The sequence below is a fragment of the Numenius arquata genome, chromosome 3 (assembly GCF_964106895.1).
Source record: "Numenius arquata chromosome 3, bNumArq3.hap1.1, whole genome shotgun sequence".
Classification (NCBI taxonomy): domain Eukaryota; kingdom Metazoa; phylum Chordata; class Aves; order Charadriiformes; family Scolopacidae; genus Numenius; species Numenius arquata.
The window spans coordinates 18828374-18841019 of NC_133578.1; the positions used below are offsets into that span (position 1 = coordinate 18828374).

At 37.6% G+C, this 12646-nt stretch overlaps 1 protein-coding gene across 1 annotated transcript in view; it reads right to left on the reverse strand.

Moving 5' to 3' along the window:
* Nucleotides 1-3476: 3476 nt before the first annotated feature.
* ITGB6 (integrin subunit beta 6) overlaps nucleotides 3477-12646 on the reverse strand; it is a 32192-nt gene continuing 23022 nt past the window's right edge. Inside the window, exons 13-15 of the mRNA XM_074145957.1 lie at nucleotides 8336-8455; nucleotides 5437-5603; nucleotides 3477-3578 (exon numbers count right to left, since the gene is read on the reverse strand). Of these exons, the coding sequence (XP_074002058.1) occupies nucleotides 3477-3578; nucleotides 5437-5603; nucleotides 8336-8455 (389 nt within the window). The remainder of the gene's footprint in view (nucleotides 3579-5436; nucleotides 5604-8335; nucleotides 8456-12646) is intronic.

A 12646-nucleotide genomic window follows, 5' to 3' on the forward strand; every position in this document is an offset into this window, starting at 1 on the left:
GTTAAATAATTCCTTTTCTACAGAAACAAGTTGTGACAAACAGACAAAGATAAAAATTATCTTTCTTTACTTTCTGATTGTGTGTGGTAAGTTTTGTGGGGCAATAATTCCCTTATGCTCACTGCAAAACAAACTTGGACATATGTATAATGCTAGACAACACATGGAGAGTATTGCACTTGACATCTGAGCCTTGGTTCCTAGACCCGTTACCCACTACTTATATTACAAAATAAAGTTGGATGCAGTCTGAACATATACAATACAGGTTAACATGAAACTTCTATAAATCAAATGAAAATTTATCCATTTAACATATATTACTGAAATTGCCATTCTACAGGGTGTAAAAGATACACAAATACCATAAATTTTCTAATGATTATGCTTTTATTTAGTTTAACTCTTCAGTGAATAGAAGCATTAGTATTAAAAATGTTTTGGCCACTGTCAAGGTCCAGCCTCAGGTCAAAACAATATTCATGGAATCAGCAGAAAGACATTTTCATCCCACTCACCACACAAAACCCCACTTATAATTTTGATAGAGAAAAGAAAAAAGATAAAAATTAGCTTTGGTACAAATGTTGCAAGATAAAAATGGTATAGCCAATAAAAAAAGATGAACACTACTCTTCTTTCTAGGGTGAATGCCAAGTAAAACCTTGAAAGTTCTTGAAATCTGGGGGTTTAGTCAAAATTTATGACCTAAATTAATGCTGTTAAAGAATGGCTCATGTGAATGAGCCTAGTTCTTAGATAGCCCTCAATAATAGAGACCTTCCTCACCCAGGCTTTCTATTTCCTCTCTTCTGATGAATTCTTAGTTATTTGAATGATTTCCATCCTGACGATTTTGAAGGCGCACAGAACATTTATAGTACAGTCAATCACAGAAAGGAAATGGAATAAACCATACTGCCTGATTTCTGTACATCTTTGACAATTAGGAGGATTAATTGGACTGTAAACATTGCCTACATACCAAATTGGGTCTTTGCTAATGATCAGAAGATGCAAGTGATAGGAAGAGAGTGAGTAGCTTTGTGAAATGAAATCTCCTGTAAGAACAGGGAACATAGACCACCAAGTGTTTGATATGAAATATGAACACCACTTTGTTAATAACATTTGAATACTGAAATGTGTTTCGATATTGAAATGGGTGACCTAGAGAAGAACCCTAATATTGAGCAGCGGAATCAGCCTTCTCAGAAACAGAACTTTAAAGGTATTTAATAAACAGGATAGATTTTTATTACTTTAAAGTAATGAAAATATTTTCATTTCTTTCAGAGATAGTTTGTCATTTGATGACTTCTACATGAAAAACAAAAGTAACAGATAATTTACATGGGCTAAATCCAGATTTCCCTAGTCCCTTAGGCAATCCTGATTCAAGTGGAATCTGAGACAGCTTTGCCTCCTGCAAGTTTATCCATGTGCCAGGAAAACAGGATTTGGTCCCAAGTGTAACTTGCACTGACATCTGTGGGAGTCTAGTGATTGGAAGGGCTGCAGGTGCAAGCCTTTGTCCGTACAGAGTTTCCACTATGAGATATGCAGGAATACCGAAGAGTACAGATATGAACCTGTAATTAATCTGATCCAGTTTAATGGCAGCCATAATTTCCTTCACATTGCAATCATTTTTAATTTAATACGTTTATAGCATCACCTTCTTTTAAAAGGCATCTGATAGTGTTTATTTCTCTTTGCACAGAAATATATATATAGGTTCTAATCTACTAATAGACAGCATTGACCAGTTTGTTTAAACAAAACAATCTTTGTAAACCAAAACTAATAGTTTCACTGAAACTAGATCCTCGTCTGTAGCCATTGACTCCAGTAGGCTTTGGATCAGGCCCTAAAACAGGCATGGGTCAGAGCTAGCTAATATATCAGTCTCGCATCCAGGAACTGTAGAGGATATAGAGACTGAAGTTGCACAGATTTTGTAAATCTTTATTACAAAACAGATATGAAGTTTTTTAGATCAAGTATATGATTTACCATAGGGGACATACGTAATTGTTTGTCTGTGACTGTGTCGATGTACCTTTAGTTTCTAAGTCATCTTTTCTAAGTATATTCATATGTACATTTTGACCATCTGTTCCAGAGTACTAAAAATGCAGAGGAAAAGTGATATTAAAAAGTAAAGTAAATTACTTTTAGCTTAAAATAGCCTGATGTAATTTTTTATACCAGCATGGTAGCTGATTTTGTTGGGGCTTTTTTTTTTTCCTAGTGCTGTATATGATAACAGCATTACAATTTAAGAATTTATGACAAGTCATTAGTAACTAGCTAAAATTGAGATTTTAAAATCCTCATTAGTGTCATAGAAATTAATATGAAATGGAATCCACATATCTATTTGTTGCTTAGTTTGGAACAAAAAAAAAAAAAAGGCCCAAAATTGCTGAATTGCTGAATATTTTACACACAAATAAATGGTTTGGCTGCTGGGCATTGAAAGAACCTCACAATTTTGGATATATCATCAAAAGAGTACTGTCTTTGTGTGTGATACTGAGTCTTTGCATGTAAACTTTTCCTGCATGTAAATGGCTCCTGCAACGGTTCATGTAATGGTCCAGCGTGTGAGGTTTATTTTGAGTGCCTAAACAGGATGTAAACGGTGAAATGGAATTCTGATAATCCTCTGGTTTAAAGTTTCTCTACTGGAGTCTCTAATTCACAAATATTCCTCTTTTGCTCTGAATCCTCTCTACTAGAAATTAAAGGAAAGAGAAAAAAAAAAAAAAGGCAGTCTATGCCTGGAACAGAAAACAACTCTGCAAGTGAGTAAAGGACTGATGTAACTTTCCCTGAGATAACCCCAGGGACTGGGTTCTTAAAGAACATCAAACAGGAACAAGGACAAGGAAAGAGGGAAATGGGACAAGAAAGAAGAGTTAGAGAGGAGAAGTTTCTGTGTACCTCAGATTCACAGAAGATCGGCAATAACACTACTTGTTTCTGATGAAAAAGCGTTCAGTCACACAGGTGAGACGGGGAACCTCTAACCTCAGTAGCTAAAGCAACATTCATGAAAAATTATCTTTTTAAATTTAGATCAGCCCACCAAATAAAATGGTGCAAATACATTCCTAAACACAAATATATAGGATTGTGTGTATGGACAAAGTAGTATACAGCTCATTGTATATACCTAATTTCACAAAAATAGGCTTACATATGATAATTTTTAATCCTCAGTACTGATGAGAAAATTAAAAATATTTGTGATGGTATTTCTTTAAGATGAGGGGCTTTAATATTTTTTTTTTTTATATTTCTAGTAACCCTTACCACTATCTACAGTCTTCCCAAACACAAGATACATTTTCTCTAACAGATAATTATACCACTGCAACGTGCAAACAAACATCAACATAATCAGCTGAGAAGAAATGAGTGTTCTTACATTTCCTGCCAGTAACACAAAGTTTGTAGTGTCGGAGGTGCTAATAGAAATCTGGAGCCATGGGCCCTTTTTGTTTATCCTGGTTCTTGTAAGTTACATTTTTAAAAGTGGTTGTTGAGCCTCTGTACAGTGGATTTGTTTCCTAAAAAACAAAAACAAAACCAGAAGAAATGGAGTCAGCAACATTTAACTCACCTGGCCAATGCTTCAGCTGCAAGCAGACGTAGCCACACACCACGGCCTCGAGCGCACCCCTTCAGCAAAGGGATCATTTTGATCCATCATTCTGACCCAGTGTTACGATGCAGGTCGTACGTGCACCAGCTAGTACCACTCTGCTTCCCAGTGTGCAGGAGAAGATTATTTGTGCTCTGCTTTGTGAGAAACTCGGGCCAGACCTCTGCCTGGCCCAGCAATTCATTCCCAACAGGAGTTGATGCAGGCTGTCTGTGGAAAAGCTGACAGACATCTCACAAACCTCCAGGGACAGACAGGATGTCCTCCTCCTATGGGTTTGCCTATAAACATTTTGAATCCATGCAAACATTTATCATCTAAAGTGTCTTTGGAAATAAATCCTATGCCTTAAACAAGTGTTGTGCAACGATGGTTTTTAGCTTCTTTGGAGGCTGCTATCTCATTGTACTTGTATGGGAAAAGTCAGTGAACAAATGTCCTATCTTCAGTTTCTCCAGTCATAAAGTCCAATAACACATTGCCCACCTACTATTTCTTTTTTTTTTTTTTTTCTGGTCTATTCTTTGTACAGAAGTAGCTTTGTACCTTTGATCATTTTAGAATACCCTTCAGCAGTTGGCTTATATTCCAAGCCACTGAAATTGAGACTGGTCTATATGAGGCAGCACAAACCAGTCTAGGGTCAGGAACATCCTTCCCTTCGCATCTGCCTCCCAGAGGAGAGTAATGCACATCATCAAACAGTACTTTATCAAATATGTCTGATATAATTTGTGTATCACGTTGTGGTTGGACCATCCTAAAAAACCAGTGTCTTAGTGGTGAGGTGTAACTTGTCACAGTCCTCTTGCTCGACCCCCGCAGACTACTATGCCTCAGGAGAAGGGCAGGTCCCGCCTGCACTTTTCATCCTGGCCTCGTCATTCCCTTCCTATCATTCCCTCAAGCGACAGAAAAGAAAATTAAAATGCCTCAATCAAGCTTATCCTTCCCTCTTACCATATGTAGCTCTCCCAAAGGATTGAGAAAACATTCTCAAGTGGCGCTGCCTGCAAGTAACTGATCTTTACCATCTCAAAAGCTGAAAGGCCAGCAGTGTCCACCGTTGCAGAAATGTTGCAATCACAGGGCTTTACACGAGAACAGAGCTGGGTGAGTGGCAGCCTGTCCTCCTGACACCCACCAGAAACGCTTACTCAACATGCTTTTTTTCGAAGAGCCTCAGAATTCTTAAAACTTTTGCAGAAGAGCAAAAATGTCAAGGGCAGAAAGGAAAGATGAAAAGGGAACCTGTGGTATAAGCCTGCATTAGACATATGCAAGCTATAGATAGAAGGCCTGAATTTCTCTGTCCTTTCACCTACATTTTCAACAGCTTACATTCATTGCCCCTCTGTGTAAGTGGGCTCTCATCATCACAGAGGCCATCAATAGTCTCTCTTTCCTAAAACAGGCTCTGTTTCTGGGAAGAGGAGTACACCCCTGATAATTACATAGGCAGGGAACAACTTTGCTAAGATTAATCAAAAGTGAGGTACTAATTAAAAAACAACTAATAAAAAAAATGTTATCTAAACGATTTTACATGTGGAAAAAAATAAACCAGGTGACTGAACTCTAGCTATTTTTCATCCCTAAAAAATTGTAATTTTACTTTGTAGAATACTAAATGTAGTGAAAATCTCCCAGTAAAATCCACCAATTTAAAAGAACAAAACCAAGACAAATAGAATTTTAGAGGCAATTGTGCATCATGCAACCACATTAAAGAGCCTCATATAAAATTAATGCATTTAACATACCGTTTGCCATTTCACTTTTGATTTTTCTGCTTCAAATTTGGCCACCTCTTTTCGGTCTTGAACTGACACCAGTAATTTCCATATGCAAAGTAGAACAATGCCAATGAGAAGGATAGCAAGGGTGACACCCACCATTATCATTGGGATGTTTGGAAGCTGTGGGCAATCTGTGGAAACAAAAACCAATTATGACTACGGATATGCAATCAGTAAACTTTAGGCAATAAAAAACAGCCAAGAGGCATGTTGGGCTTCTCATATGCTGGGAGCTGTGCATGCCTTTTCCTTCAAGTCCATATTATTTTCTTCCTGCTAACCGGCTGTCATGGTTTAACCCCAGACAGCAACGAGAACCACACAGCCACTTTCTCACCCCCCTGAGATGGGATCAGGGAGAGAATTGGAAGAGTAAAAGTGAGAAAAGCTCATGGGTTGAGATAAAGACAGTTGAATAGGTAGAGCAAAAACTGCACACAAGCAAAGCAAAACAAGGATTCATTCACTGCTTCCTGTGGGCAGGCAGGGGTTCAGCCATCCCCAGGAAAGCAGGGCTCCATCACATGTAACGGTTACTTGGGGAGACAAATGCCATCACTTCAAATGTCCCCCCCTTTCCTTCCTCTTCCCTCAGGTTTATATACTGAGCATGATGTCATATGGTATGGAAATCCTGCTTTAGCAGGGGAGTTGGACTAGATGATCTCTAGAGGTCCCTTCCCACTCGTGATGACAATTCTGTGATTCTGTGATTCCTTTGGTCAGTTGGGGTCAGCTGTCCTGGCTGTGTCCCCTCCCAGCTTCTTGTGCACCCCCAGCCCACCTGCTGATGGGGTGGTGTGAGGAGCAGAAAAGCCCTTGAGAGCTTAGCAAGAACTGAAAACCCCAACGTGCTATCAAAAGTATTTCTCATCACAAATCCAAAACATAGCACCAATAAAAAAGTTAACTTTATCCCAACTGAAACGACGACACCCGCTGAAGGGTTTGTGAAACTGGCTGAAAGATAGTGCATTAAAATGTTTTAAAAATCAATTGCTAACTTCTTCCACTGCTCTTTTACCGTTTTGATTAGCAGCTGCTGGACTCAGATTCTGAAAAGTTAGAAAATTATTTTCAATTTGTGTCATAATTCCAAAAAATAAGGCTGAGTTGACCAGATTATAAGTTTTACAATGTTACAGCTGAAGCTCTGCTTCAACTGACTGGTATTCAGTGTGTTGCAGAGGAAAAGACTCTAGCGAGATTTGTATCAGAGTAAAGACACCAATAATACTGAGAAAAAGGAGGAAACTGCATTTCACTCATGAAAACACTGAGAAAAAAAAATCCATTAGACTTGCTGAGAAGATTGGACTGAACAATTGGAAGGAATTTTGCATTTCAAGTTCTGCAATAAATTTTATCACACACAATATTTCAGAGTCAAAAATAAAACTGAAGGTTTTGCTTTACCAAAACACAAAGTTTGGTTATTGTAATATTAAGAAGTATTGTCCATGAAAGACACTGAACACTACTATTTTACAAAGTTTTCTGCTGAACCATGGTTTAAGGACATTGAAAATCCTTTGTGGTCTCATTTGGCTTACATGGATTGTGTTTCACATTACTTTTTTGCTTGATACCATTATTTAACTAATTGATGGTTTGGTTTTAGCAATGAGTTAGCGCTCTGGCTACTCATCCCATCTTGACTTTAGTTTACAGAATCACAGAATGATATGGGGCTGGAAGGGACCTCTGGAAATCATCTAGTCCAACCCCCCTGCCAAAGCAGGTCCACCTAGAGCAGGTTGCACAGGAACGTGTCCAGGCGGGTTTTGAATGTCTCCAGAAACGGAAACTCCACCACCTCTCTGGGCAGCCTGTTCCAGGGCTCTGCCACCCTCAAAGTAAGGAAGTTAATGAACTGTGCCTTGCTTATGATATTTCTCTTTGGGTTTGTTTTTTTTTTTTTTTCCAGATCTATTTAAAATGCAGAATAAATGTGTTTAATAAAGAGAATCTTTTTTAGCGGTTTACCCTTAAATTCTTGCATTCTTACGGTAGAAGCTGCTTTTTTTGTGCAGTGAAATAACTTTCATTCTTACATGTATGCTAAAGAAATGCTACACAAAGGGTTAACAAAATAAACACCATTTGTGCCAGCAGAAGGAGGTTGCAAATCTGCATGGTTTTCCCTTAAACACTAATATTTAACACCAAGACACTGGGTGTGTCCAATTAAAAAAAAAAAGTGTTTTTATTACTTGGAAACTAAAATGTTTGGCAGCTGCAAAGTGCGTCTGTGTTCTCTCCTGTCTTACATAAGTAGGAGCTTTAATGAAAAATCAGTGGTGAAACAACAGTAAATCAATGAAAAATCAGTGGCGAAACAACAGTAAATCAAGAAAATCAAGAAATAATGTTAAATGAAAGAATATAAAGAGATCTGTTGAATATGTTAGTTATGCAAAAATATTAAAAAAATAATAATGCTACAACATTAAGTGTAACTATAAATACATTTTAGAATTTGATCAGGTATACAATCAGATACTCTTTTTGGATATTTGTCCATCTGTGAAATACAAAGTGAAAATTTCAAAGAGAATTGTTTGTTTCATATAATGCAAAGGACATTTGGTATCACCATCTTAGAATTGCATAGGGCGTTAGAAAAAATAACTTAGTCCTGCAGCCCAGGGTTCATTCTGTCCATCTTCCGTGAAAGGCCAAGTATTTATTTTACTACCACATTAAATAAGTACTTGAGGAGGTGCTCTTTGGGCTGGGCAGAGGAGAACTGCAAACACAAGGAGGTGCAGTGCTGCTTAAAAGAGCTCAGCTTCTAGATAGCTGATCCTGCCTGTATTTTAAAATCAGATTTCATGTAGAAAAAGCAATATTTACTGCTTGCCTTTCTGTTCTATGTTATGAATGACTGTCCTTCCCTGTTCATCCATAGCCAGTAGAAATGTGGTTATACATTCGCTTTCCCCCTGCAAAGAGCAGGGAATGGATTTATCTTCCGAATAATCTGCAGAGGGAGGGAAAAAAAAAGTCATTTGCCAGATCAAATGAAATTTAACGTGTAATAACAAGAGAGACTTCTGGTATCATGTCTGTCACAGCCTCGTCTGTGAATGGTAAAGAGTGAAACACAAAACAAGAAACACCCTCAAAATTTCTACTAAATTTAACAGCTTTTCTTCCACACCAAGTTTTGTTTTGTTTCAGATTTTTCACTTATATTTCCAAAGAACTGATCCAGGTGTTGTCAATCTGCACTGACCATCTAGTGCACCTTATTAATCTGGTGTACTGTGAATTTCAATGAATTGGAAGGGCTTCCAACATGCTTAACCACCAGCTGTCTAGGAAATTTAATAGTCCCCAATTATAGGACAAAGTAAACAGTATGTTCTCTTTGGTTTACAGCTACTCCTACCGTGTCCAAATTATGTTTCAGAAGTAGATATACATAAATCAAACAGAAATGGATATTGTTAAAAGGGCTGCCATTTATTTCTCCCACAATACCCCTGTCAAATATTAGTGTGTCCAGTATTGTCACAACAATAAATATAAATTAATAACAGAAATTTATGATTCTGGGATCTTCTTAATGTGATTCGACGCGAAGCAGATAAAAAGTGACCCGAGATGATAGTCTGTCCCGGTTTATTTGTCTCTCCATTTAATGTAGATCTGCACAAAAACTTAATCAATTTTTTTTTTTTCAGATAATTCCTAACTGGGAAACATTTTCTGCTGAGAAAAGTTCATTCAAAGAGGGAAGCTGGCTGTGAGGGATGATATAAAACAAAAAAGACAATTGAAAATTGAGACTATGGGTGCAGAGCCAGAAATAACCGCAATTTGGAACCTGACCAATATATAATATTTTTACAGAGCAAAAATATCCAACCCTATAACTGTGTGCAATTATACCGCTGTGGCTGAACGCTTGTTATGTTTCCATATAACCAATGATTTAAACAGCATTGGAAACCTAGGTATGTTTTCAGTACATTTTTAGTAAAACTTCTTAGGTTTTATTTTTAGAGGTAAGAAAAACCAGTAAGCTTCTCAAACATTGCTTTGAAAATGGTCGTCACTTTAACCTCTCCAATATTTCTTACCAATCAAAACTCTTACTGAAATTTCATAAGCAACTGTGCTAAAAGTCTTAAGTCCTTAAACTTTAATAGCAAGAAGACTAATGAAGTATAAAGTAGGAATCTGACAGGAATATGGATTTTAAGAAAATCTATGGCACATAAAGAAATAAGTGCTTGCTCTTTTTTATTTTTATATGGTTTATTATCATACAGTTTGATCTTATAGAAAAGACTATTAAAATTAAACACCATAGAGAGTGTGAAAATATAAATAGTTGACTTCCCAGTGGTCCTTTTCTCTGCTTGTTTTAAAATGAGAATCACATCTGGTTGGATTTTAACGGAAACACACTCTTGATTTGTGACAATCTCATATTTAACCTGTTGCCTGTCCTTGGTGGCAGAGCAATGTGTTATCTATCAAGGTGACAGGCACACAAGACTTGCTGATTTAACAAGATTTGGTTTTGTTAAAAGGATCACAAACTGCAGACTGAGTGTACTCAATTAATGGTGCTCAGTGCCAGGTCGCAATTCCAGTAACACTGTCACACGTTTTGCAATATTTGTTATTTCCCAACTCTTTTAAGCAAGCAGACCCAAAGAGTATTAGCTTGCTTGAGAAAGAGAGAAAGAAAGAGAGAGAGAGAGAGGGAGAGAGGGGGAGAGAGAGAGGAGAGAGAGCGCTAGCCACCTTGCAGGCAGAGAAAAACATGGAGGCATATTCCAAATATCATCCAGGAGGCAGTAAAACTGGAAATATATTAGTTATTTTTAAACTGTAATTTTTAATTTAATGTCATAATTTGAGACCAAGGGGAACAGAAATCTGATGATGTGGAAGGATGTAGAAATGCATGCAAAGATGCCAGTTCAAGCTATTCCAAACCCAGCTTTGCTTAGCATTTTTATTTCTCTGAGGCTATTTTTAGGATGCAGGATCTGTAAGAGAGACTATGGCGTAGATTATTTTCAGTTCATCAGCACAAAAATTTGCCTACGTAGCTAAAGTCCTGTAATTTACACCTGCATAATTTTCTCTGTTCTGCAGGAAATCATCATACTTTTCCCACTTCTCCCTGCATCCTCATTCCATTAATTTCAATGGTATTTGATATCACTGGACGCACACTGGAAGAATTGGGTAACGGTGGCAAACTGGATCCTTGAAGTGTAAAAGATTGTTTCCTAACAGATACTTAGATAAAAGATTTTTTAAAAAATTTGTCTGTAAATGTAAAGGTTGTTATGCCCTTTCTTGTTTGTCCTTTGCTCAACAAAATGCCTTTTTTTTTTTTTTTTAACAGTTTCGTCTCACTTTGAGTCAGAACAACAGAGCAGTGCTGATATAAGAGGTCTATTCAGGCCCCAACATCCACTTTGTTGCTGCGCTGGGAATTTATATGCTATCAACTCTATGGGGTAGGAAAAACTCCATTTCTCCAAGGAAAGTGTAACTGTCCCTGTCGGGCTTGTGGCAGGAGCAGCCTGGTGCCCTGTGGCTGGAGTCACTCTTTAGGAACGGTAGTTCCTCCTGGGCAGCAAGTAGAGCAAAAAGGGCTCCTCTTAGACCCATCTGGCAGAGGGGGAGTTAGCACAATTTAGTATTCAGATATTAAAAATGGGTGAAAATAAATATTCAAAAGTGATGCCTGCCATTCAGATGAGCCCAGTAAGCATGAAGCCATCGCACCCCCAGAGCTGCGGTGCCATCCCATGCCCTGCCAGATCCCCAGGCAGAGAGGCTGCCTGCCCAGGTGACCCTGTGGCGGGAGGAGAAACCCCCAGCACCTCCGGAACTGAAGCAGAGGAGGCCAAAGGCACGCCTCAGAGGCTAAAACAGGCATTTCCAGGAAACAGGAAAACGCCAAGCCTGTGCTTTTTTTTTAATGCTCCACAGTTCCAGCCATTGTGTTGCAACCTACACATGAAAAAGAGAAAGTAAATCTTTGAATGATAACGTTTTATTTAACCTAGAGCTATTTCTAGTTTTCAAAAAGCCCTGAAGCATTAAAGAGTCTGAAATATAAACAAGAAAGAAGCAGTATGCTATCATATGAAGCTGCTTAATAATCTGTCTTAAATATTATGTGGTGGTCTAGTTATACCACTTTCAAAAATATTTTTTTTTATTCAGGTAATTTTTGTTTTGGTTTGTTTGATTTTAAGATTATTTTATTTTTTTATTTTTTTTTTCAATATCTTTTTTTTCCCCCTCAGGACTTCTAAATGTGGCTACCTCCATGCCAAAACCAAAGTCATGTGCTATGATCCAAGCATTTTAGACGAAACACAGTTTACAATAGCTTCATTCTTAAAATTTTTTTTGAGGAGTCAGGATGGGAACAGTTATCCAGCCTTCCCTACAGCAGTTGCTGTAACTGGTGCAAATAAATTTTAAATCTAAAGTAGTAGCTGACAGTCCTGATCAAGGAAGCACAGGACATGAAAAAAAGGAAATAAGCAGGAACAGGAGATGATGTTGTCATTCTCATGTTTCTGTCACCTGTGTGTGTGTGTGAACAGAGCCATGTAAGTGACTGTTCCTGCTCTTGATCAGTATTCATAATATTAGAAAGGAGAATGTCTTATATATTACTAACTACTATATATGACTAACTATCTGCCATCTGGCAATAGCAACCTGAAACCTTTACCAACTACAGCAATACAATAAAAGCGCTCGTATGTTTTCGAAACTTGTCAAGACATATTTTTATATTTATAAACAAATACTGATATGTAGAAAGGCAAAGCATAATAATAATTTTAATAAAAATAGAAAATTAGAATTAGTTTTCCTTACGAGGGCAATATTTGCAACTTTTTAGCTCTATATTCTGGAACAATGTTATCAAAAACAAAAGGTGTAGCTTTGTTGGAAAGATGTGTATCAGTGAGATTTATGCATGCATGCAGCTCTGGATGGGCTTCCAACAGTTTGTGGGCACAGTCCCTAGATGTGCATACAGCATTCTGCATTGTCATCCTAACTTTTACACTTGTCTGATTTCATGCTTATGATAATGCACCTTTGACCTGCCTCACCTAACAATTGCATTTTGCCATAGGACTGGGGCTAGAATTGCTATTATAATAAATTCAGA